We start from the raw sequence: 27806 nt of genomic DNA on the forward strand, positions 1-27806 counted from the left end.
GATGCTGGTCGAGTACCGTAACAATAAACTAACTAACTAACTAACTCTACAACTCCCATGCGAATTAACCTCAAAGACGTGAAAAAAGAAGAAAGCGCTTGGCTCTGCCTCGGGTCACTTTAATTTTTTTAAAAAAATATCATTCTCATTCCCCTCAGCGAATCCCGGCTTTCCCCCGCCACCAAACGCGCGCACGTGGAGGCTCCGTTGTCCGTGCGGCGGGCCCCAAAGGGCGGCGCGCCGTTCGGCCTCTCCTTTATAAGAGGGGAGAAGGGGAAGGAGGCGGACGCGCTGCTCCTCTCTGCTTCGGCCGTTTGTCACGAGAGCGATGCCTAACCGCAAAGGCGCGCGCAACGCTTATTATTTCTTCGTGCTGGAGAAGCTGCCGGAGCTGAAGCGGCGAGGCCTGGCCGTAACGGGCGTGCGGGATGCCATCCCGTTCTGCTCCGACGACTGGGCGGTGAGCGGGGCGAGGCGAGGCGGGCCTCCTCTCTTGCCCTTCTTGGTCGGCGCGGGGAGCCATGTTAGACCCTACATGGAGTTGGATAACCTGTTTTTGATTCTCAAGGAGGGAGGGGAACAAGTTGTCGATAGGGGTTATAAGCTGTTTGGGGAATTTAACCCCCCCCCAAACACACATACACACCCCAGCTGAAGAATGAATGCTGTAAAGTACTTTTAAAAAAACAAATGTGAGGTCAACATTTTCATTAATTAATTAGACCCTGTTTACCTCACTTTTCTTATCGAAGACTCACGGTGGCTTAGAATGAGCAACTTTTTTTAAAAAAAAGTTTGATGCTGACTTTAATGGAGCCTTTAACTGCTATTGTAGTGATGGGACGTGACTAGCTACCCTACCACTTAGGTTTGGTTTCAGCCCTCCTTTTTTAAAAAATGTCTGCTTATAAAGAAAAGGTGGACTCTTGTAAGGTGCATTCCCCAGATGTGTCTTTTTTCCACTGCCAGACATATGCACAAAAGAGGCATCTGCCAAGGTTTGAAAAAGTACTCATGCCATGCTATTTGCAATAATCCAAAAGGTGAAAGATTGGAGAAGCTAAAAAAATGGCTAAAGTCAGTGTAAAGAAATATACAGACTGCAGGTTGCAGATATACAGGTTGCAGACTTCCCAAATCCTCCCTTAAAAGTTGAGTTACTTAACTCTGGCTTTGAATTCTTGGTATGTGAACAGGGTTTATACCCTTTAGGTACAACAGTCTTGATTCAGGTTATGCTGCAAGCACCTGGGTATATATCCAACTAAGTTGTACAAAGATTAGACCGTTTGGAATCAATGGATTGACATTTCTTAATGTCTGCTCGTGAGTATGGCTAATATCGGATACCACTCATTTACTGGTGAGTGAACCACATTGAATTCTGTAGGCTAGGGCTTGCCTCTAGACAAGCATGCAAAGTTCTGAGTGGTGGGAAAGTTGCTGAGCACAATCCACCCAAAGTTAAACACTTCTTAAAGTTAGGCTGACTTCTACGAGAGTTAAGATTGATCTTAACTTTCCCAGTGAAATTACTGAGGCTTAAACGCATAAACTGAATGCATTGTGTTCAGTATCTTTGTGGTGTAGTGATGTTTTAATTATGGTGGAGAAATAATGGCAAGCCCTTATGTTACACTGGTTTTACTTCAAGATGCTGACTGAGGAACAAAAAGAAAAGTATGCAGAAATGGCTCGTCAACGAAAAACTAAGAAATCAGAAGTAGCAACAAAAGAGGTGAATGAATGAATCTGGAATAGGGAAAATAAGTTTTATATTTTCAGAGGCAAAAGTTAGTAATGATATAATTATAGTATAAATTGGAAGAAAATCCCATTTATAGACCAGGGGAACAAAAGAAAAGTGACTTTGATGTGTTTGAAAGAAGGTTCTGAGTGAGCTGGTCAGTCACAGGTGTTGTATAGTTGTGATTATAATGAGCCCTTCCAAACAAGCCAAATAGGTTTTTATGTTGCAGCTGTTCCTGAAATAGGAGGATTGAATCGTTTGACAAAGTTCACATCCACACTATACATTTGAGACACATGAGTTCCACCAAGGAATCCTAAAAATTGTAGCTCTGTGAGGAGTAAAGTACAGTTCCCAGGATTCTTCGGCGGAAATAAATGTGTGGCGTGGATGTGACCTAATAAGCAAACATAACAATAGAATGCAGGGACCAAAGTTTATAATTAAAAAACGTGAGCCTTAAAACTCATGATTGTGTTGTATGTTACTTTTTCTTTCTTGTAAAAATAGATGGGAAGTCTGAATTGTAAGCTTTCTAGTCTTGAAAATTGTGAGTTAATATTTCCAGAGCAGATTTGCACTATGCTAACTCCCACCCACTTATAAATGGAAGGTTTATAAGTGAGGTCAGTGCTTTTTTTTTCTTTAAAAAAAGTTTAGGAGTACTCTCATTTTGACTCAGGAAAATCACCATTTTATAGTTCAAATCAGGGAAAATAAATACATTAAATGGACAGAAATACAAAGATTCACAAAATGTTTAGGGGTCTGCATCCCCCCAGAAAAAAAGTACTGGGTGAGGTTTCATCCCATCCTACTTGAGAATATATAAGGTTGCTGCTAGGATTGTCTCAAGGTGCCATTTTTGTGAGGGGCGAACTTCATTAGTATTCCATTGTGGTAATTTAGACCCCTGCTCCTATAGGGGTTGGTGTGGCTGCACATAACCTATGTGAAAGTGGGAGTTCATACAGATGTCACCTCAGTGTAAGCCCAGTAATGAGGTGACTGCATGGGGGGGGGGTGTGTGTTATGTGATCTGGCTCATAGTTTGCAGGTTCTACTGGGCCAGGACGGGGAAAGATTAGTCTTAGCAGTTTTAATTGGATACTACTGTAGTTGCTTTCCCTTCATTCATATATGATTAACTGATGGATTGTCTACACTTTTTGTAGCCGCCCAGCCAATTCCCACCACCTCTTCCCACATTTCCTTCCACACAAACTGAGAAGAGAGTTTCTGCTGCAAACCTCATCGGTCCACCTGGGAAGAGTGATAAAGGTAAATGATGGTTATATTAGTTCACCTGATCTACCCAACCTCAATGTGTTCATTCTGCTTTTTGTTGCTACCAAGAAATTGTGGGGGGCAAGATATAAGTTGACTACTTATCTCAAGAACCGCCTGTTTCTATATGAACCTACTTGGATCCTGAGGTCATCTTCTAAGGTCCTTCTTTGTCTGTCCTCTCCACAAGTCCGGAGGGTGGCAACACAAGAGCGAGCCTTTTCTGCAGTGGCTCCCTGTTTATGGAATGCTCTCACCAGGATTAATCAGCTGGCACCTTCATTATACACCTTTAGGCACCAGGCAAAAATGATCCTCTTCCACCAGGCCTTTGGCTAATCAACATCCGATACCCTTTTAAACGTGGGGGTGGGGGGGATTATTGGTTTGTTCTTATTTTTATTATGTATTTTGTGTTTTTTATATTGTAATTTTATGTTGTGAACTGCTCAGATCTATGAAGGGTGGTATGCAGATTCAATTTTTACTTTTATTATTATTAATATTATAATCAGGAGTGTGGAAGTGGGGGAATTGGTCACAAACTCAGGGGAGGCGAGAATGAATTTTAATTATCTATTATTTATATGCCACCCATCTGACTGGGTTACCCCAGACACTCTGGGTGGCTTCCAACAAATTATGAAACCACAGTAAAACACATTAAGAACTTCCCTGCCTTCAGATGTCTTCTAAAAGTCAGGTGGTTGTTTATTTCCTTGACATCTGATGGGAGGGTGTTCCACAGAGTGGTGCGATTAGAGAGATGGCCCTCTGCCTGGTTCCCTGTAACCTTACTTCTCGCAGTGAGGGAACTGCCAGAAGGCCCTCGGAGCTGTATGTCACTGTCCAGGATGAACAATGGGGGTGGAGACATGCCTTCAGGTATACAGTGGTACCTTGGGTTAAGAACTTAATTCGTTCTGGAGGTCCGCTCTTAACCTGAAACTGTTCTTAACCCGAGGTACTATTTCTGGGTTAACGGAGTCTCTAACCTGAAGCATCTGTAACCCGATGTACCACTGTACAAGGGCCCAAAGCCTGAGTGCAGGACAGAGTTCAAATAAGGAGGAGCTGAAAGTACTGAACCTGTTGAAGCCCAATGTAATCCTTAAGAGTTGTTGTTGATCAAAAAGTTCATTGGAACATTCAGGAGCAGCATTTTGTGTCCATGACATTTTGGTCCTTATGCTTATGGTACAAGCAGTGTGCTTTGGTCTGATGGTTATGGTGACCCATGAAGTATCTAGTGGAGCTCTTAACATGGGCAGGTAGTTCTAGTTCTCCCAGATGAGTTTTCTAATATTATAGGATTCACTGACTCATTTAAAGCATTAGAACTAAGACGACACTTTCCAATTCTCTTGGTATCAGCAGTGGCTTTGTGAGTTCTGAGGTTGCGACTCAACATTCCAGACAAGTTTCTGGAATGTTTTTGGTTCTCAACTCGGGGGAAATGTAGTCTCTGGTCTACCAGAAAACTATCCTTTGAGATGGCCTCAATTGTTACTCAACTGCCAAAAAACAAGCGTAATTAAACAGATAATGTCTACTACATTGTGGGAAGCGGACCACTATTGACCACCTTTTCAATGTAGACACTGTCTCCTCTTAGGTTTCTTAACCACTTTTTGTATTGTAAAGAATGATATTAGCCTTGGTTTTATGATCTGAGATTGCTGCATCCTTATAAGCAGACTGTTGTGGCTGTAGCAGGTTGGGGGTGGGACACCACATGACAATTCAAAACTTGGCTACATTACCTCTTTAAATCCCGTTTCCCCCCTCAAAGACACTAGTTTGCTAAAGGTTGCTGGGAATTATAACTGTGAGAGAGAAACTACAGTGCCCAGAATTCTTTGAGAGGGGAAATGTGCTTCAAAGTTATAATGTGCAAGCAGTCCTAGTCCGGTTGAGGGCTGTCTGGAAATTGGAGTTGCAGGTAAGTCACTTAGTTTCATGATTTTTTTTTTCAGTGCCACAGGTGTACATTTTCCTCCAAGTATTTTACTTTTTTGTTATAGTAGTAATAATAAACAAATACTCTCCACTAATATTCTTGATACAAAATCTTGTTTCAGTTGTACTTGAAACCACATTCTTCTACCTGAATATCTTCAGCCATGGAGTTCTACCCTCTCATTGCAAACAACGTTTCCTTCCTTGCGAAATTGGATGTGTGAAGTATTCACTAAAAGATGGCATAATTGCAGAGTTTCATCACTTTGTAGATCCTGGTGAGTTTTTGGAATCAGAAGAGATGAAATTTGTCTTTCATCGGGGGGGGGGGGAGAAGATATGCAGGATTCTGTTTGTCCAGGTCAGTTTATTTGTATGCATTCTTGCACTGAAAAAATAAAAATAGCTTCATATAGTGGACAAAATCCACATTGACAGCATTACATAATGAAGAAATGAAACTTAACTGGAAACATTCCCTTGGGTCAGCAGAAAACATGAACTGACCAAATCAATATGTTCGTATGTTCTGTATTTCCCCCCTCTGTGTTACGAAAGGAACATTATAAAGAAATTAAGTTGTCCTTCTAGATGAGTATTTGGACCCTGATTTCCTATTTTGTAGGAAAGCAGAAAATGGTGTATTATAACCATGAAATCCTACAAACAGCTTGGTATTGCATAATAAAGCCTGGGTTATTTTTGGTCTTTTGCAGGAGAGGTGCCAAGGGGATTTCGCTTTCATTGCCAGGCTGCAAGTAGGTATTGGGCAAGAGATGTGGAACCTACGGATTGGCAGCATTTTTTATTACCCACATATAGTCTTCCAGTTATTTTTGAATCATTTTAAAGAACTGGGTTCTTATGCCAGATTGTTGTTGTCGTTTAGTCGTGTCCGACTCTTCGTGACCCCATGGACCAGAGCACGGCAGGCACTCCTGTTTTGCACTGCCTCCCGTAGTTTGGTCAAACTCATGCCAGATATCCTATGGCATTTCATTTGTATCCTGTTTATTTTTATTGATACAAAATATTTTTATATTACCCTCATAAAATATCAGAGCAATATACAACAGTATAAAAACCCAAACTATTAAAAGAAGGACGAAGCAATCATTAAAAGGACTGGCTACTCAATAAAAAATTTAAAGGACAGTTTTAAACAACTTTATGGGCCTGTTTCCGTAACAAAACTTAGTATGCCTTCCCAAGTAACATGTTGAAGTTATGCTCTTAACTCATACATTCATTTAGGTTTCAGTCTTTCACTTGTTTCCAGATAATAGTGGTTAGACATTGCATACACCACCTTGCCCAAAATTAAAGTATCCGGACTGCAGTGCTAGTGGTGTTTGCTATCTGGTTTGCCCTAATCTCTGGTTCAGTGATATTTTACACAGAGTGGTTCAATTCTTGAATATTAGGCAATATATTACCTGCCTCGGGACTGCTGGTGATTGGCAGGCTATAAATGCATGTAAATAAATAGGATCATTGGGTAATCATTTACCGTTCTAAAACCTAAAACCATATGTTTGGTTTTTCTATGCATTGTTTATTAATGTCTTTCTTACCACTGGCTAAAATATTGAAGAGAACATTGTTGAATAGAACATTCTATTGTTAAATAGAACATCTTTCAAATCCAGCAATGTCAGCTTTTTAAGCTAGTGAAGTTCAACCATTGACAGGCCTTGACTGACCTGCACATGGTTCAACTAGACATATTGGGTCTAACAATCTTCCTTTACTTTGGTGATAAACCCCATCTCACAGCATTGTTGCAATGATAAAATACTTTAATAAAACACAGACAAGTTCTTGAATGATATATTTAGGTGTTTTTAGTGAAACTGATATATTAATCCTGCAAACTGTAACTAAAAGTACAAATGCATGTAAAATGAGATGTTTCTTCTGAAAAGCCCTGATAAGGCACTTTGATTTTCTCTTAGGTGATGCTACACATAGGATTCCCCTATCTGGCTTTGAGCTTGCAACTGCAAATCATTCCGATGTGTTACGTGAGCTATACTCATTTATTCAGCCACGATGGGGTGCCTGGCCACCTGTGTATTGTAAGGTATAATGTAACATTTTAAACTTAAATTGCTCTCTGCTTTTCAGAAGAAGTCAGAACAAAAATCTCTACCCACATGCTTCAGTTAGCCTTTTCCCTGGTTAGAGGTGTGTGCGTGTGTAAAAAAATACAGGTGACCGCACCTCAAGTAAGGTTGGAGTACACAGATGTTTTAACTTTCACTTTTAATTTGTCCAGGAACAATCTCCATAGCGTAAGGACTTCACATAAATATCCAGTTTTGCGGCCTTCCCTTAAGGATATTTCGTGGGTACAAAGTGGTGTCTACATTCAACCTAAAAGAGCGTGTAGTTGTATTCCTGAATTGTTGCTTCTCCAAGGCAGAATTCTTTTGGACAATTCTTTTGGCTTTTGGCTTTGGTCAGATTATGTATCAAACAGCTGTAGACAGGAAAATTTCCTGCTTCGGTGTTGGAGCAAATACCCTTATCAAGAATAACATAGTTTTCTCGCATATCAAGAAACCTTGGCCATAGTGGTCTTATAATAAGAATATATAGTATAGATTTATTTATTCTGTTTATTTGATTGTATAATGTATACTTAAAACTTCCTTTGCAGTCTTCTGACCAGTTTAGGGTCAACTGGTGCCTGCAGCATATGGCTAGAGAAGTGGGTAAGAAAATTTTCCTTTACAACAGGAAATAAGTTAATATTTAGATATAGTCTCTGCTGCTCCTAAAACTTACTTTTTTCAAATAGGCACAGTTAATAATCTGGAGATTCTCTGTGTAGAAGACCTTGTTGTGGAGCTGTATTATCAGAAGCTTCAAAAGGAGCCTTCTAAGGCATGGGTGTGTAACTCCCTGGATGCCTCCATGTGGGATTACTCCAGCAATACTAGGTATAATATATAGCTCTAAAAATCATAATAACTGCTGTACCTACCTGAACCACAGTGACTTAACTACTATGAGATGAGAATCTGTTATGACCAGGAAAAAATGTGATTGACAGATTCTCCATTGTTGTACATTACACAAAACTATGGCTTAGTGTCTGGGGCAACCCAGTCAGATGGATGGGGTACAAATAAATTATTATTGTTATGGTGCTATAAGCGTGCATGTTGAATGCTAATCTAAAGCCTTGCACTCATTTCAGAGAAGTGTTTGAGATATTAAACTAAGGTTTAGACTCATTGAAATTGATGAACATACATTACTAGTGTTAGGTTCATTAATTTCAGTAGGTCTGTTCTTGAGTAAAATTTGGTTGAAAACCACCCATAGAGCTAGCTATTTTGAAGTATTTAGTAAAGTCTAAACATCCAGATTTTTCTACAATGAAGGTGGGTGTCATTGAATGAGTTATTCCTCCCATTTGCTTCTATAGGCCAAGCAGCATTATGTGAGTTTCAACTGGCACCCTGTGTAGGATAGTGCCTCTACAGGTTCTAGTCCTGCCTAGCTTTGAGCAGCAGGGCTCAGAGTGCTACCAAATTTTTCACTTTGCCTATTTCTATTCTCTCCCGCCATGTAAGAAAAAGCTATTGAACATTCTTCACTACTCTCTTCCACAAAACCCCTGGATTGTCCTCATAAAGCACTTTATCTTGTGATAGTGGGTTGGGAAAATTAATGTTTCTGTCTTGAAGAAGTTTCTAATGCCAAACACTGGAGTAGATGGGGAAAATGTTGTTTGTCTAGAGCTTGAAAATGTCTTACTTTTGAAGCATATATTTGAAACTCGACATTCATGATGAAAGTATTTATACTTAGGTGCAAGTGGCATGAAGAAAATGATGTGGTGTTCTGTGCTCTTGCTACTTGCAAGAAAATTGCGTGAGTATGAAAATACAGTGAATATGTTAGAATGTTTTTGCATCTTGGAAAACTGTTTTGGACATAAGTTTCATATACAATGTCTGGTCATCTTGTTTCTTTTTCAAATATAACCTGTTGGTTCTTTTGGATATTCTTTAGTAGGCATTTTGTCGGCTGTACTTGAATGAAGGAGCAACTGATGTGATTTTGTGGCACTTCTGCTATTATAGGAAGAAAGGAATCTTAAAGATCTAAATAAAATAAAATCTATTTCTTTCTGATTAAGTTTTCAAAGTGTCACTTATTAGACAGGTCAGTTGGGGAAAACTTCAGGTTTGCATTGTTACCAAAAAGGTCTCTGAATTTTGAGTATATTTCATGAGGAAGAATTTTTTACCTTGCATTTGCAAATTTAGTTGTGGTTTAGTTATTTTGGAGGATGGTGTGCTACACATATGCAGAGACCAGTTTTAACAAACACACACCTGGTTCATCCCAGCTGGTTGCCCAAGGCCTTAAACAGAAGGGGCTTGGCAAGCAACTTTTTGTCTCTGACAGCTCAAAAGATCTTCCCCTTTCTCCTGTCTCTGATAGGCTGACACCTGCAGTTTAATAACCTGGGCCTCACTTGCAAGTAGTTCTTTAGGAGGTTATATGCGCTGCTCATGGCAGAGGGGTACTTCAGGTCCCAGTTTCTGTAGGCTCCTGCTGCTATTATCTTGGAAGCAGTTGCTAAAAGGAACAGCTTTTTATTGCCTCCTGGCTGATTTTCCTTCTTTAGCTCACCCAAGTTGGTTGCCTCCCCCCCCCCCCCCCGCCAATAGTTCAAACACTGCCTCCTATCACAAATCATGTTCCTGTATCCATGGTCTTGGTCCAGTATATTGTCAGTAGTTTGTAGTTTTTATATTTCTGCTCAGCTTGTGGATATGATAACACATCTTCATGTTGGTGTTTTCCTATCCAATATAGATACTGTATCAGCAATTCCTTAGCTACTATGTATTGTGTCCAGCTGACTGCATCTCACTTACCCTTGTGTGAGAAGGACTCCCAAAACACAGCAAATCCTAAAATGGTGGTTCTGGATGCTGGACGTTTCCAGGTCAGCCTTGTTCATTTAACAGATTTGTTCTTCTATATCATATCACTAACATTTCTGGAGTGTACTTGGAAATATAGGATGAAATCATGATATATGCTCAAAAATAATGATATAATTATATTTTTAAAACACTTTGATTTGACCAATGTCTGTTTAATATGTCTAATTATGTACAGAATATTAATAGATCAATAGGCACATTAGGCAGATATTCCTTATCCACTATATCCATCTTTTCTTTGTATACAAGGAAGTCCTGAGACCCTGGTGAATGAGTCAGTGAAAGAATATCTCTGAATGTGTGGGTGATCTTGTCTTTTTTGCATTACAGAAAAGGAGGGCTGCTGAGAGCACTGGAAATGAAAGGTACTACCGATCTCTTAATGAGGAACTAGGTGCTGCCTCTTGTACTGGTGAGTGATTATCTAGGTTGGAAAATTAAACGTAATGAAAATGAGTTCCTGTTAGAATCATTACTAGTGTTTCACACCAGCATTTCTCTGTCAAAGAAAATGTGCCTGTGTACTCTTATGTCCAACACATTCTTTCCTGATCCTTTTCTGGAGTTTGAATGTTCCTGCTCACTGTAGTCTACCACTAAAATATCTGCATGAAGGAAATGTAATGAAGCTTGTGGTAGGCTTAAACAATCACAGAATTTCTCTACAGTGATTCTGGCTATAATTTTAAGAAGGCATTCTCCTTGAGCGAGTTGCTGCTCCACTCACATGTTAACTTACTTTTATCATTTACTAGCTGACCCGGCCATGCGTTGCTGTGGTTTTTTTGAGAGAGAGTTTTGAAATCATTTGTATTTACAAAGGTAATGGTTTTGGGTTGTTGTTGTTGTTTTTTTTAAAAAAAAATTAGATGTATTCTTTTTGTCCGGATGTATTAACTTTGTTCTTGGATTTTTGGGTTTATTTTTGTTTAGTTCTTATGATTGTTGTTTGTTTTGGGTTTTTTTTAAGTGACCGTCCCCTGTTCAGAAAAAAATCAATCCGTAGTCCGAAAACACAGCAACACACACAGACACCAGCCGAGTAAAACCCGCCCCCCCTCCCAAAAAAGATCGAAGTAGACCCCGTTAAATCCACAACACTCACACACACAACACCCGAAACTCTACATCCCCAACCTTCCCCTCCCCGATTGTCCCCCGCTGGAAAAAAACCCGATCCGGAGTCCAAAAACCCAACAGGAAGCCCACAACACTCACATACACACCGACCGAAACACTACACCCCCCACCATCCCCCGCTGGGGGTAAAAACCCGATCTGGTTCCCGCAAACTGCACAACACACAAACACACACCGTACCATCTACATCCCCTCCCCGCCCGCCCCCCACTCAAAAAGAAACTGAAGATGGCGGTGTAACGTTAGAGAGGGCGATTTGAGTCGGGCGGCAGTTAAAAGGGGGGGCAGGCTTTGAGGAGGCGATGGCGGTGTGTCTTTGGTAGTTGCAGTGTGGGATCTGCCTTTGTGGTGTTTGCGGCACAGCTTTGGAGGTGGGAGTGCGCGATCAGGCTTTCTATTGGATGCTGCTTGAGTCTTCAGAGCTTCTGGTGGTAACATCTAATTTGGGTGCCACTTTTTTGTGTTGAATCATTATTTTAGGTGTGAAAGGTGTGGTTTTTTTGGGGGGGGAAATTTATGCCAGATCCCTCCCTGATGGGCATGGAATGTTGTGGCGTAAATTTGTTAAATTACAGTTCAGCGGTTATGGAAAAAGGCTGTGACCTCTGCACGTGCAATGCCTACTGTGATGACCCGTGTCCCACTCTACCTTACTATCACTGCGACACAGGAATCCAGAGGGGAAAACACCCACCCTCTGGTCCTGCCGCCTCAACAATAAACCCCTTTTACTAATGGGTTTCTAAGTAAGGAGAGCCTTCCAGCCTGCGTGACCTGGTACCTTAAGGAACTCTAGGCTGTCCCACGGAATAACCTCTTGCCTCCAGTAAAGGGTCTCCCTCAGTTGGATTCCCCACTGTAAAAGTTTGCCCTATGCACTCTGGCAACTCCTTGGCACCTCAGGTTACCCTTCTAAGCCTCCTCCGTGTAACTTAAGGACACAAACCGCCACCTCCCTGCCTGAGGTGAGTTTTGCCCTCTCTTGAGTCACCACGGCTGTGAGTCCTGGTACCTCGCTGGAAAAATACAGACGGACCTTTTTGGCAAAACAGAGATGAAGTTTTATTGTGTTAAAAACATAAGGGTTTCTTTAACGTGTCATTTATTAATTAGCTTTGTTCCAGTTGTACAAAATAAACTCAGTCAAACATTTAACTTTAAGTTTTCCTAGCCTCTTAACTGTCTTCATACAAGCCACCACATAACACCACACCACACCTTCCTCCCTCTCCCTCCTAACTGACCAAACCGACACTCCCTCCTTTCAAACCGGGCACAGTCCCGCCCCCATCAGAGTTCTATGTCCGTCAGGCTGGAGGTGGGTTAACTCATTGCCAGCCGGGCAGAAATAAACATTTTAAAAGTGCTTCAATTTGTCACATATCTCCCCCCACCACAAAGACATTGCGTCGGCATGCTCTTAACTAACTAGAGCAATGCCAAAGCAATGGGCTTGGGGTTAAAAATACATCAATGCATTCTATAACATTAATATTACAAAGTGAACTAAATTAACATCTCATAAACTTGTACACGGATAAACCATGTTTGGCATGTGTCAGATTATAACGCCTAAGCACAAATGTTCTGCTAGGGTTCCCGCCATTTCATATAAAAATTTGCACCATTCTATACCTCTCAAAAATACCTGGATAAGGCGTCCGCTATGATGTTTTCCTTCCCACTTATGTATTTACCCTGTGTCTATTATATGAGTTGCTAGGTTGGTCCTCCTTGGGATGTTTGAGAAGATCTGAGCCAACTGAGCAAGGACTCTTTTTAACTGCTCCTTTTGCTCTGGGGTCAGACTTTCATCAAATGACACCTCTGCTAGAGTTGTGCCATTACTCAGCTCTCCCCATCCAGTTAGATGAATTCCTTGTGTCACCTTCCCCTTTACTTGCAACACCAACTTATTTCTGTCAAAATAAGGCTTAAGTAAGTTTACATGAAAATTTTTACATCGGTTCCCTTCCCCATCTAACTCTACCAAATAGTTCACCGCAGATATCTTCTCGACCACTTTGAAGGGACCGTCCCACGACATCTCCAACTTCTTTCGACGTCTTGTTCTTAACACGAGCACACTGTCACCAGGCTGGAAAGATCTGTCTCTTGCGTGTGCATCATACCACTGCTTCTGTCGACGCTGTGCCTGCTGCAAGTTGTGAGCAGCCTGCTCCCGTAGCTCTTGAAGGTCGCTCTGCAGCTCCTGTAGATACGTCACAACATCAGGGCTGTCGATCTGCTCCTCCCCCGACCACGCTGCTTTCATCAAGTCTAGGGGTCCTCGTGGCTGTCGTCCAAATAGGAGTTCAAAAGGACTGAACCCTGTGCTCTCCTGCGGCACTTCGCGATAACCGAATAGGAAGTGTTGCAGCCTCTCATCCCAGTCGTTAGGATGATTGATGGAATAGGTTTTCAGCATCCGGCTCAGGGTTGAGTTAAATTTCTCCGTCAAGCCATTCGACTGCGGATGATAAGCCGTAGTTTTAACATGCTTAATCCCACAAAGAGTTAAAAGCTCTTCTATAGTCTTAGACGTGAAGGATGTCCCTAACTCTGTTATAATTTCTTTGGGGAATCCCAGCCTTAAGAACACCGACATGAGGGCTTTTGCTACAGTCTTGGAATCAATGTCCTTTAGAGGTATTGCTTCTGGATAGCGCGTAGCATAATCCACGAGGCATAAAATAAATTTATTCCCCCGTTTCGTAACTCGGGAGATAGGCCCGAGGATGTCCACTCCTACTCTGGAAAAGGGCTCAGTAATTACAGGAATAGACTGTAACAAGCCTCGCGTTTTGTCCGCTCTTTTGCCTGCTTTTTGACAGATCACACAGGACTTGAAATACTCTTTGATGTCTTTGCCCATCCCAGGCCGGTAAAATCTTGCTTGGATTCTATCACTAGTCTTTCTAATGCCTAGATGCGCTGCTGAGGGTGCGTCGTGTGCCATTTGTAGCACTTACAACCGGTAAGTTCTTGGCAACACTAACTGTTTCTTCCTTTCCCAAACAGCAGCAGTTTTCCTCCTCCTAGAAATTCTATACAGTCTTCCCTCAATGGTGGTAAATAAGCAGGGGTTCTCCACAGTTACTTCTGCAGTAGGACTTTGTGCTTTACCCCACAGCTCTTTTATAGTTTCATCCTCTTTTTGATCCCTCAAGAATTGGGCACCGTGCTCCTGGACCACTGGCACGCTAATCCGCCCTTCATCCTCACCAGGCTCTATGGGTGACTCTATAACTGCAGGAGGATTACTCTCAGTGACTTGAGACTGTGACCTAGTTATCACTTGAATACGGTGCTTCTGACTAGCTAGGTCATTCCCTATTAAAAAGGGTACCTCCAATTCATTTAGGATTCCTACTCTCCATTTGCCACAAAATCCTTTGTAGGTAATATCAACTTCAGCTAATGGTACTTCAAAATGTGGGCCCCATATGCCTTTTAAACTATAGGACTGACCCTTGAGGTACTGCTCCTTTGGAACAAATTGTGATTTGACAAGTGAGACTTCTGCTCCTGTGTCCCTCAAACCTAAACAAGACTGACCATTTAATTCAATTGGCTCCATGTAATCTTGGTTGCACTCCTGCTCAGCCCTCCAGACCTGCAAGACCTTAGAAGTAGTCTCAGCTGGACTGTCTGCTTTCTCTGAGCCTTCTGTCTGAGGCGAGCTATTTTCCTGTGACTGCATTACCAGTTTTACTTGTTTAGCTGCAGTAGGTGTAGTTTGCGACTTAACCAGCAGGGGGCACCTGGCACGTACATGGCCCTCACGATTACAGAAAAAACAAGTGATTTTCTTAGAACCTGTCTTGTCAGAAACTGATTCCCTGACAGGAAAATTTTCTTGCCTGTCTTTATTTTCTCTGTTTCTCCATGGATTACCCTTCTGTGAGTGTTTTGGGAATGCTATTTCATTGAAATCTCCTTGTAGTTCATCTAAGACCTCTGCAACCTCTGCCACAGTTTTCAGCTTTTTATCCCTCAAGAACCAACGTAAATTGCTAGGGATTTGCTTAAAAAATTGTTCTAAACAAATTAATTGTTTTAACTCATCAAAGTCCTTCACTCCACTCCCTTGAATCCATCTGTCCAGTAATTTATCTAAGCGGCTAGCTAGTTGGGCATAAGTCTCTTTATGTTCCTTTCTTGCCTCACGAAAAGCCTTTCTGCTTTGTTCAGCCGTGAGCCCACATCGAACCCTGACCCTTTGCTTAAACACTTGGTAACTTGACAGCTCTTCTTCCCTCAGGTCAGCATAAATTTCACTTAGTATCCCACAAATTTGAGGTCTTAAATAAAGCATCCAGTTCTCCTCAGGTATTTGAAATTCCACACAAACGCGTTCGAAGGTAAATAAAAACGATTCGACATTATCGTCTTTTCCAAATTTGGGGAATCTTTTTAAATTAATTGCGGTACTATCATTATTAACTGGACTCTGAGTTAATTCTGATCGCAAACGTATCTCTTCCAGCTTCATTCTGTCCTGTTCTAATTGTACCCTCAATTTTTCTGACTGCATTCTCTCCTCAGATGCCATCTTTTCCCTCTCAGCTTCAATTCTAGCTTTTTCTCTCTCACTTTCAATTCTAGCTTTTTCCCTCTCACTTTCAGCTGCTATCTTTTCCCTCTCAGCTTCAATTCGGGCCATCTCAATTCGTAGTTTCATCAGTTCTACCTCAGAACCTGGGCTTCCCTCAGCCCCTTCCGTCCTTTCATCTCCTTTTGCCTCTCTGGGTTTTCTTACGTGAGTCATTTTCCTCACAGGAAAATCCTGACAGACTCAAACCAAACTGGGCGCGTGAGCTTTGAATTTCGATCACGACGCTGCCACCAAAAATGTGACGACCCGTGTCCCACTCTCTCTTACTATCACTGCGACACAGGAATCCAGAGGGGAAAACACCCACCCTCTTCTCCTGACGCCTCAAAAATAAACCCCTTTTACTAATGGGTTTCTAAGTAAGGAGAGCCTTCCAGCCTGCGTGACCTGGTACCTTAAGGAACTCTAGGCTGTCCCACGGAATAACCTCCTGCCTCCAGTAAAGGGTCTCCCTCAGTTGGATTTCCCCACTGTAAAAGTTTGCCCTATGCACTCTGGCAACTCCTTGGCACCTCAGGTTACCCTTCTAAGCCTCCTCCGTGTAACTTAAGGACACAAACCGCCACCTCCCTGCCTGAGGTGAGTTTTGCCCTCTCTTGAGTCACCACGGCTGTGAGTCCTGGTACCTCGCTGGAAAAATACAGACGGACCTTTTTGGCAAAACAGAGATGAAGTTTTATTATGTTAAAAACATAAGGGTTTCTTTAACGTGTCATTTATTAATTAGCTTTGTTCCAGTTGTACAAAATAAACTCAGTCAAACATTTAACTTTAAGTTTTCCTAGCCTCTTAACTGTCTTCATACAAGCCACCACATAACACCACACCACACCTCCCTCCCTCTCCCTCCTAACTGACCAAACCGACACTCCCTCCTTTCAAACCGGGCACAGTCCCGCCCCCATCAGAGTTCTATGTCCGTCAGGCTGGAGGTGGGTTAACTCATTGCCAGCCGGGCAGAAATAAACATTTTAAAAGTGCTTCAATTTGTCACACCTACATTTTTATATATATAGATATACTGCCCTTTGTCTGTAGACCTCATGGCAGGTTCTGCATTGATTTTATTTAATTGAATATTAAAATCAGTTAAACCATCAAGTTACTTACCTTCCTTGATAACAAGCACATTATGCATAAAGGGCCTGACAAACATTGACATCTAAAACTTTGTAGGTTTGGCACCAAATGAATTTCCAAGGGAAGTGAATTTCAAAACTGGGATGTTAAAACTGAGAAGGGTCGCTGTCAAGTTACTAGATCTCAAGTTACAGACTTGAGGAAGAAGTTAGTCTTTCCGGTAACTGGATCCTAGGCCTTAAAATGCTTAGTCTGTGAAGACTAAGACCTTGAATTTGATTCATTCAGTAGCTAATTGGCAGCCAATGCCAATGCTTAAAAACTGGTGTTTTATGGTCCCAATACCTTGTTGATCATCACAGCAGTTACAACTTCAGAACCCTCCTCCTTCGAACTCATCAGTAGAGATGCAAGGCTCTTTCTACCCCCATATTCATCCCCCCCCCCCATTTTACCTGTTTAATTCTATAGTCTGTGCCATCTGAATACTTGCTGAATGCCATAGTGCACATTAAGTGCTCAACTTGTGGCAGCAAACTTCCTCCATTTCGACCAACCACCATGACATCCTGTGGTCACTACTGCTGTTTTTTCTGCCTAAAGCAAGTAGCACAAAGTAGACAACTGCTCCCATTGCCAGAGGCCTATGAGATGAGCATTCCAGAACAGGTCCACAAGTGCCAGCTAAGCAGTTGCACTCGATATTGGCACCCATTTCTGTTACAGACCTCTCTGTGGTGCTGCAGCTTCAATACGTGGTTGCTTGTACTATGGCAATATCCTTTAGCCATGTGAAAACACCACCCACCTTGGCTTAACCCACCTTGGTATCAATCTTGGCTTTAGCACTGAAGATGGAGATTACTAGGTGTGCATCATTGTGCCAAGGCAATTTTGAAAAATAAATAAATTGCGGCTCTTGCGAGTTTATCAGTTCATGGTTATAAAGGCCTCAGTTGAAAGCAAGAAAGGGTAGGCTTTACACGGAAGGGAGAGCAAAACCTTGTGATTCCACCTCCCCTACCAGTTTTATAGAATGCCACTTAAACTGTTGTGACTCTCCTGTGAGCTTATCTTTTGAAATTTATGATAGAAAATATCTAGTTGTTGAGTGTAAATTAGGATCGTGACTGTGTTATATATTGACACATGCATTGTTTGCTTAGGTCAGCATCCTTCAGGAGTGAAAACAACAGGTGAAACAACTGCTAGACGTGGAAGAGGAATTGCCTGGTTTCTGGAGAGCGTCTCAAAGCAGTCCAGCAGTTAGACATTTGCAGTACAGTGCTTCCCATTCACAACAGCTCTGCATGTAATGATTCCCACCATCTTTGGGAATATAAATACTTTATATTTCCTTTGTCATGTGTTAAATATTATCTTTGTTTAATGAAAAAAGCCATTCTAATCCCATTGCAAGGGGAAAATTTTAAGTTTTTAAAATAACAAATGTTATTGTGAGTTGTGAATATTATTTTTGTATGTAGGAATATTTAGTAGAAACTTGAAATAATGAAGTCAGTAGGATAAGAGATTAGATAATGAAACCAGAAGGGCAACTTTTTGAAATGATGTCTGGATTTTTAAGTTCTGTTGTGCCTTTTCTTGAGAGCAAAGCCTTACTGAAGTAAACCTTTGCTAAGGAAACAGTTACAATTATGTTTTTTTAATAAGCTATTCTAGGATTTGGTATGGTACCAATTATATATTGTTTGTGTCAGAGGGGCAAGGTTTTGGTATAAAGTCCTTAAATTAGCCAGCAATAGAAGCAACATACATTTTTGGTTGAAAACCTGCAATCAGGTAATATCTCCCCCACAAAAGAAAAAAAAACTCCTATGAAGTTCTATAAAGGTACAACAATAATGTACTTTAAAGTTTGTTTTAAAACCTTGGGTCTATCTTTTTCCTTTCTTTGGTGTTATACATACATTCAGTTATTTAGTACAGAAAGCTTCTAAATCTTAACCAGGATAGACTAGCTTTTGTGTTTAATTAAACACTTCTTTCCAATTTGATTTGGCATGTCCTGTCTGTATTTGTGGTTCCAAATGTAGTATGGTATTGTCATGTGCAGAAAAGGAAAACTCAAATGCTAAAGTTATTTAAACTGAGATGAAAACAAATTTTAAATTGAGATTGTATTGTTTGAAGGACAGTCATGCACTGAAGAAACATTCAACTAGAATATGGATCTGTAACGGTAACTTAGGGAAAATTAGATGTATGAAATGAATCCTTGCTTCCTTGCTGTGAGAAGGAACATGCTATTGGTCCAGTGGGAGTGGACATAAAATCTTCTCCCTCTGACCCCCATCCCAATTGCAGATACTGCAATTTCTGATGTCAGATTTGTGCCCTTTCATTTGCATAGAAACCAGCCTGTTGTGTGTAAAAGGCAATAGGACATTGTTGCTATAAAAATCACATTGGAAAATGAGCAGGTGAATGAACCCGTTAACTGTAGAATAAATTATTAAGTCATGTTGCAGAGTTGGCATCTGGATCTGCCACAGGGTCCGGTTTCTGGATCTGCACCTTTTCTGGCTTCTTGCTGGAGATGAGGAGCAGTTTTAGGTTAGGGGGGCATCTGTAAGCCAGTACAGGCCTGCTTCCAAGGCCGATGAGAGAGTGGGATGTAGATCATTGGTGATACATTTCAGTGGTTTCAGCTGTGAACTACAAGCCACAACAAGCGGTGGTCTGCATCTGTCCTGTAGACCAGGCATGGAGAGCCTTTGGCCTTCTAGAAGTTGTTGAACTACCTTGTTGCCAAGAATGCTTTTTCTTTTCCAAATGCTTCCGGTAATTAAAGGCACAAGCTGTTTCGATCAATGGAGGAAAAAAAATTCAAGGTTTATCTGGCAGGGAAAACCGCCAAGAATAAAACATAAATTACTAATAGATAAGAAAGAGCGAGGCGGTTTTGCACTGCCAGATTTAAGAACTTATTACGAGGCGGCATGCCTGATTTGGGCAAAGGAGTGGATAGCCTTGAAGGATACTGACTTGCTGGACCTGGAAGGGTTCAATAACAGATACGGTTGGCATGCGTACCTGTGGCATAACAAAGTTAAAGCCCATAAGGGATTTTTAAATCATATTCTGATTAAGCCACTCTTTGAGGTATGGGAAAGGTACAAAAACCTTCTTGAGAGAAAAACGCCCTTATGGCTATCGCCAACAGAAGTATTAGCTGGAAAGAAAAAAATATGGAGGCTAATTGGCTACCATATGCAGAGATGATAATAAAGACAGATAAAGGCTGGAAAATTAAGCCTTATGACCAATTAAAAAATAGGATGACAACTTTGTTACAATACCACCAGACCCAGGATTTGTTTAATGAGGGGAAAAAAGTGAACGGCTTTGAGAGTAGCAAATCAAGATTCCAAACTGAAATAATTGAAGGAAATAACAAATTGTTTTCAAAAATGTACGACTATATACTTGAATGGAATAATAAGGACGAAGAGACGAAAGATGTCATGATTAAGTGGGCCAGGGACTTTGGTTATAATATTGACATTGATTTATGGTTGAAGTTATGGAACCAAGGTTTAAAATTTACAGCGTTTACGGTACTCAAAGAAAATTTTATGAAGATGATGTACCGCTGGTATCTGACCCCGGTAAAATTGGCTAGGATCTGTAAGAAAAGAGAAAAGAAATGCTGGAAATGTAATTTGGAAGTTGGGGATATGTACCACATGTGGTGGTTATGTAAAGAAGTGAAACCATTCTGGGAACTAATTTACAATGAGCTAAAAAAGATTTTAAAATATACGTTCCCTAAGAAACCAGAAATGTTTTTGCTGGGATTATTCGGAAGGGAAATTAAAAAGGAAGACCAGAAAATATTTATGTACGCCACCACTGCGGCCAGAATGGTTCTGGCACGAAGATGGAAAACCGCAGATATCCCAACAGTAGAGGATTGGAGGGTAAAAATGGTTGAATATGTAGAGCTGGCCAAACTGACTGGGAAGTTAAGGGAACAAAGAGATCAAAAAATACAAACAGAGTGGAGTAAATTTGTGGAATATCTGGAAACGTATTGTAAAACTTTAAAGACACTAACAGGTTTGAAATAATACCTACAACAGTAAATAGAGAGTTATACATAGAATATGGATAAAGAAGGAGATTGATGGAAATAAGATAAAAGAAAAGCACAAAATTTAAGAGATAAGTTGTAAAACCAAACGTGAAGTGAAAGGGAAGCTGGGTTCGGCAGAACTAAAATTGGGTATGAAGGTAGGGGGAATGGGATTATACAGACAATTGTTTGGTGATGGCTTATATATTTTATCTGGTATAATTTGTATTTTACAAATTTATTATGTTTACGTCTGAGAAAACAATAAAAAAAATTATTTTTTAAAAAAGAAGTTGTTGAACTACCACTCCTGGTCATGCCTGCTGACGCTGATGGGATTTGTAGTTCAACAACATCTGAAGGACCAAACGTTCCCCACCCTTGCTGTAGACAACCATTGCTGGATACTAACTTGGCCTTGTTCAGCTGCTGCTGACTTTTTCCACTTCTCATGGATATTGTAGTTAGAGGACTGCCTATTATAAATTATTTAGTTCTCGCTGTCAGAGTCCGAACAGATGCAGTTGCTTCTGTAACTTCTTAAGGTCACAGTTCTTGCAACCTCGTCCATTCCTTGCTGCAGTGATGTTTCCAGTGCATTGAACTGTTTTGGACTAAAGTGGTTGCTGCAGTGCACTCATGGATACAGAAATTGGCCTTATAGATCATGGTATTCTACTACTTATCTCTGCAGCACTTGAAACAGAGTCTCAGGTATTTATCATGCGATAACTAGTCATCAGATAGATTCTTCCCTATGTTATTCTTTAGCCACCGTGCTTGCTTTGTACTTTTGTTACAAAGTGGAATATACAAAGAACAAGTTTGTTGAGGCCCTCTTCTGTGCCCTCCTGCAGCTTCCTAATTCTTACAGAAGAGAATAGGAAACTATATATGTTGAGTCAAACCAGAAGCATTGGTAGGAAGTAAAGGGACCCGGCTGCAGTTGGGCATATGCTTGCAGCAGGGGAAGGTTCGTCTCGAGGTATCGTGCCACCTCCATTCTGTCATTAGTTGGCCTACACTCATAGCTGTGTAAATAGGGAATGAGATAGATAATCAGAAACTTTTCCCTGGCAATCTCCTGAGCAGAAGGCATCATTGTCAGATGAATCTCTGAGGCACCTCTAAGGGATGCTCCACACAAGAGCTTACACTCCTGCATGTATAGATGCCTCAAACATATAGCAGCTCTTTGCTCCAAGGGTTTGCTGTACCAAATGGTTGTCGGCATGTCCAGGAGGGTGCCTAATCGAGAGTAAGGCCATGGCAGACACACATACCCGATTGGCATGTTCCCTCCCTCCTGGGAGATCGTTCGGGAGCTTCTGGAGCGGTCTTCAGCCCAAACATCACAGTGACTGGTGTGATGAAGCACCAGCACACCTTCCACATCTGCAGAGGCTTGTGCAGTTGCGTAACAGACTCAGCAGCACAGCACTCTGGCTAAGCTAGTTTATTTACATATAAACAGACTTGGAGCTCTTCATCATGGCTCCCTCTCTCTAGCATCACAGGCAGTAAAGAGAAAGAACAAAGGAACAACAGTCCCACTTAGTGATATATGAAGCAGGCCTCTGTATAGTCTCAATATTTAGCCCCATCACAACTTGTATGAAGTGCTGAGTTTGGGTACCTTCTCAAGCATCTGATAAGGAGCTTGGGGGAAATGCTTAGTGTGCCAGCTGTGCCCATTCTTGGAGATGTCTGATTTGGCCACAGTGGCACATGCCTTAGTTACACCCCATTTAGATCACAGTAATGTTGCCTAAAAGGGGCTGCCTTTGAAAAGTGCTCAGAAGCTTCAACTAACTCAAAGCCAGGCTGTTGACTGGCGCTCATAGAGAGCACACTACTCCCTTGTTACAACAGCTGTACTGGCTACCAGTCTGTTTTGGGGCACAATTCAAAGTACTGGTTTTTACCTATAAAGCCCTGTATGGCTTAGGTCCAGGCTATCTAAAAGAAACTGGGAGAGTGTTTTTGCAGTGGCAGCTCCCTAGAGAGGCTAGACTGGCTCCCTCCAGGCAAAGACTATTATTCCAGGAGGTCTTTGAGAATTGATTGATTTTAAAGTGGTCTTGATAGTGTGCTGTACTGGGAGGTGTGTATGTGTATGTAACCTGCAATTTAATAGGGTTTTTTTTTACATTTTTTAAAAAAATCCATATATAGCTTAATTACTTTTTTAAAATAACCTTTAAATGTTTTAAGCTATGTGTATTTTATATCTGTATTTGGTTTACTTTTTTGTAACCTGCTTTGAGTCCCAGTTCTAGGGGAAAGGTGCAGAATGAATGAATGAATGATTGCACACTTCTTGATTTCAGGATGCAAACTTGATGGAGCTGTAGTTTGTATCTTTAATAGTACACACTCCCTAATGCCCTGTGTGTGGTGAAGTAAATGAGTCCTTTATGTGGTTTTTATATATTCCAGGATTGAGCTGTGGCACAAATTAAGTCCTTGGGCATAAGGCATAAGGCCTAAAACGACTCAACTGGCCTGTGAACTAGTCTACGTTGCGTAATTATCAGCAGCCAAATGTATAAATAAGCTGGGTCCATGTGCACCTGAAAGCAATTACAGGCAGCATCTTTGCAAACGAGGGGATTTTATTCCTAGCTGATAGCTGAGTGTGACAAACATAGAACTAACTAGCTTGTCATCTGAAGGAAGAGTCTTCTGTGCAGCATGACAGCTGGAAACTTATTGAGAGGAGATCTGAGGAGGAAACTTTGGAAAGTGCTCATTTAGACTTTTGATTCAGTGGCTATTGCTTGCCTGCCTGCCTGCAAGGTATTGTCTGCGATATCCATGAAGCCCTGATATCCTGATAATACCCAAGCAGCTAATGAGAGTCGCTTTATAAACTTCTTTAAAGGAGAACAAAGAATGCTATTATTAACTTAACCTTGTATTATCTCTGTTCCCTCACTTTTCCCAAGCTCTGACTTAAACCCTCACAAGCTATTGTAATTGCCACTTTCAGGCAATTCCACACCCCCAGGACAGCAGGTGAAGCCAGGATGTGAGTTTCTTCCAGATCTCCTTTTAGTGGAGCAGCATGTAGTACCAATTCTCCTGGTTTGTTGTTTGTGTGCATTTGTATGACCATCAAAATTGTCTGCCCCAGAAAGTTCAAATGAAACAAGCACAATGTATTTGGGCTACAATAGAAACCTATTCCAGGCCAGAAATGCACACACATCCTATCTACACACACACATTTGTGAGGTGAACGCTTCAACAATTCTGCAGATAATTGGTTGGATTCTTGTTTAATTTGTTTAGGATTCTTGCTTAGTTTATATCCTAACAGGAAACACTTCTGCTGTTCTCTTCTGAGAACTTGGGAGGGTCTTCAGAAGCAGGAAGTGTGTGTGTCCTGTTTAGAGAGAGCTTCCCTAATGTAAAAAGTAACCTCCCATATCTCATGAGACACTGCCAGTATGACTAGCTTCCTGGATTTTGTTGGCTAAGGTTGTGCATGATATTGTGGGTGTGCAGGTACTAGATAGCAACACTATGCAATGGTGAAAAGGAGCAGGTGTTGATTTTAAAAAAGATGACTGTGATGTAATATATGACACTACTGCCTTAAATTTGGATCCTGTAAGTCTACCTCTGAACTGGCAGCTTTCCAACTTGAATTCTTCATTGGTGTGTCTGCAGCACTGGAAATTACTGTAGGGATATTGACCATGGCCATGTGATGAAGTGTAAACCATAACTGTCCCAGGGCTCAATGTTACAAGTGAAGGTGCATTCCAGTTCCAAACCCATGTAGTGGCAGCTCCTAAATAAATACCGGTAAAGTAGCAGGAATGGTCACTTGTCAGATTGGAAATAGACACAGTGGAGGAAAGGTCCCTCTCCTAGTGGGTACAACAAAGAAACCTCCAGCAGGATTGTGACCCTAAAAGTTAAGTTCATAAAGGGCAGGGCTTTTTTAACCTGGGAGGGGAAGTTCATTGCCAGGAATTTAGAGGCCTTTCCTTCTCTCCATCTGATTGATGCTTCTGTGTCATCAAATTCTCTTTTCAGTAAGACCCACCTGCACATGTGTTACTGCTTCCGGAACATAAAGCATTGACATTTTTATGTGTTACATGTTGATTCGGCAGATTTCCTATTCAGCTTTGTTCAGGCTTTCATTCCTTTTACTACTTCATGTCATCATAAAGGATTTCAAAGTTAGTAAGGGCAGCATCCCCCCCCCCTGGTATGATTCTATAAGTCTGTTTTCTGAAAAGCGCTTGGAAAAGAGTGGAGCTAAAATGGAGCAGACAACAAAGCTTGTAATCTTCCTTAGTGATGATAGGTCCTAAGCATCCTTTGTTGAAATGAAATTAATGTTTCAGTGCCCCATTGTGAGGTCTGCTCTTAATTTGTATTTGGCAATTAGGAAAAAGAGCATAAATTTACTAACTTGTTTGAATAACAAAGATAACAGTTTTTGCAGAACTGAGATATTTAGTCAAGGGCAAGAATAGTGAAGGACTACAGGGACTGCATTGCAAAGCAAGCTGTATGTTGAGGACAGAGTTCTGTGGTAGATGCCAAAATCTATCCACCCATCCACCCTTTCCGATCCTGACTCACTGCGTCTATTTCAAACTAGGTTAGTTGTTGATCAGATACTGCAGTGATACACATCTAACCTCTATAGCAGGCATCCCCAAACTTCGGCCCTCCAAATGTTTTGGACTACAATTCCCATCTTCCCCAACCACTGGTCCTGTTAGCTAGGGATCATGGGAGTTGTAGGCCAAAACATCTGGAGGGCCGCAGTTTGGGGATGCCTGCTCTACTGTTCCTTGCCTAGGCCCCACCTCTGTGTGGCCTATAGTTATAGTCATAGTGCACTCTGTTGTCTGCAGTATGTTGGTGGGACTGGGAGCTTTCCCTGTGCTGTACCTGGTGTGTACTAAAAGAAGACATCTTGCTTTGGGAAGTAAGTACTCAAAACATCAGAAGTACTGGCATGTTCTTAAAGCTTTGCTGAATTTCCCCTCCTTGGCACTTGTCACCGAAAAATAGGGTGACTATATTTCAAATATGTGATTTTCAGGATGCTCAAGGATGCACTAGTGAGCTAGATTCTACATTATCCAGTATGGCTGCAGTTATATAGGCATGTTAATATAATGTAGACTGAGCGTCAAGTACTGGACTAGAATGGGGTGGAAAGAAAGCAGCTTCATTCAATGTAATGTTTCAGTTTGAGTTCAGCTATGATAGCCAATGCTTAGAGTAGTGGTGAAGTGTCACTTTATTTTTTTTAAAAAAAAATGCAATTTCAAAAACAGCAAATTTCTAAGAAAATGGATCATTAGTAACCCATGTATTAAAGATTTTCCAAGTAGCTGAAAATTAATTTCCCCCCCACGTGATTTTTTTAAATAAAATTGTTAGCAGTATACAGTAGAACCTTGGCTTACGTTACCCTTGGGTAATGTAAACTTTGGGTTGCGAAAGCAGCAAACCCGGAAGTATTTTTCCGGGTTTCGCTGCATGCACAGAAGCACTCTACGTGCCGCGTGCATGTGCAGAACAGTCACCTCTGGTTGCAGAAACCTCGGGATCTGACCAGAGCTCCGGAACAGATCCCGTCCGCAACCGGAGGTACCACTAATTGCACTAGCAATGACAATGCTTGTAGCAAGCAATTGATATATTTTTAAAAATACATTCCAAAAGCAGGAAAAGTCTGATCCTTTCCTAACATGTGGGATGGCCATTAAGAGGGCAGAGCCATTTTAAAATAATAGAGATGGGGCATGTCTGCATTGTCCAAGAGATGTGCATGACAGTTGTATCTAACTCCATAAAGCAGAAACAATAATGCACTGACAGAGGAATCAGCAGCTTCTGGTTTGAATATTGAGGAAACTAATGCTCTGATAATAGCAACACAGTTATAGGGGGTGTTATGTAGATCCTGCACAACAAATAAGTAACAACTAGTGTCTTAAACTGCTCATCTAAAGGCTCTAGGTTTCTTTTCTTTTTTCTTGGATTGCAGTGGCCTACTTAGTGAAAAGTGAAATAAAAGAGATCCCTGTTTTCCTATATACTGGATAGTGTCAGTCCACAATAATTCAAATCGCAGCACATGAAAACTTGAATGGAACATTCAATTTGTCAATTTGACAATATAACAGTTGTCCTGGAGTCCCCCTTTTCCATTGTGAGGCGACTGATGGGCAAATTGGAAAGGAGCTTATGAGTAGATATGCACTAAATGCATATGAGGAAACAAGTCAGATTTTGCCTCCACCAGGGGTCAGCAAACTTATTCAGCAGGGGGCCAGTCCACTGTCCCTCAGACCTTGTGGGGGGCCGGACTATATTTTGAAAAAATATATGAACAAATTATTATGCCCCACAAATAACCCAGAGATACCTTTTAAATAAAAGGACACATTCTACTCATGTAAAAACATGCTGATTCCCGAACCGTCCGCGGGCCAGATTGAAAAGGCGATTGGGTCGCATCCGGCCCCCGGGCCTTAGTTTGGGGACCCCTGGCCTCCACAAACTTGCTGCCTATACTGTCTTGGAAAGCCACATGAGTTAAGGTGAAAGAGAAATATTTAACATCAACAGTCTTCCCCCCCCTCAAATGGAAATGCTCATCTCTGGGCCACAGCTTCTTAAACCTCTGGAGACACTCTGGAAATGGGTGGCTGTACTGGGTGGTGCCTGTCTTCCTCTTCTTGCTCCTCTTCTTGCTCCTCGTCCTGAATCTCCTCTTCAGCAGGTCCCCGTATTTTTACATCAGGTGGTTGATAGCCATTTTCTGTCTCCCTAATAATTTGGTGCAGAAGAAGATGGATTTTCAGTTATCTGTATTTATTCAATTTTAACTGATGACTCAATATTATAGGAAAGAGA

General features: G+C 41.3%; 2 protein-coding genes across 3 annotated transcripts in view; one reads left to right on the forward strand and one right to left on the reverse strand.

The window, feature by feature from the left end:
• The first annotated feature begins 280 nt into the window (after positions 1–280).
• MAEL (maelstrom spermatogenic transposon silencer) lies at positions 281–19270 on the forward strand. Its single transcript, XM_035115838.2, has 12 exons — positions 281–460; positions 1655–1738; positions 2926–3031; positions 5119–5274; positions 5713–5754; positions 6952–7079; positions 7659–7713; positions 7800–7941; positions 8819–8881; positions 9836–9968; positions 10300–10381; positions 17974–19270. The coding sequence occupies exons 1-12, from the start codon at positions 329–331 to the stop codon at positions 18075–18077; spliced, it is 1227 nt and encodes a 408-aa protein (XP_034971729.1). The 5' UTR covers positions 281–328; the 3' UTR covers positions 18078–19270.
• Positions 19271–22801: 3531 nt separating this feature from the next.
• The window catches only part of GPA33 (glycoprotein A33), a 31599-nt gene continuing 26594 nt past the window's right edge, over positions 22802–27806 (reverse strand). The window contains exon 7 of one of the 2 annotated variants that reach the window (XM_060273653.1): positions 22802–27719. In XM_060273653.1, the coding sequence (XP_060129636.1) occupies positions 27566–27719 (154 nt within the window). In that variant the 3' untranslated portion in view covers positions 22802–27565. The remainder of the gene's footprint in view (positions 27720–27806) is intronic. The other variant, XM_035114946.2, reaches the window with a different exon arrangement.

This window comes from Zootoca vivipara, chromosome 4 (genome assembly GCF_963506605.1).
Source record: "Zootoca vivipara chromosome 4, rZooViv1.1, whole genome shotgun sequence".
Classification (NCBI taxonomy): domain Eukaryota; kingdom Metazoa; phylum Chordata; class Lepidosauria; order Squamata; family Lacertidae; genus Zootoca; species Zootoca vivipara.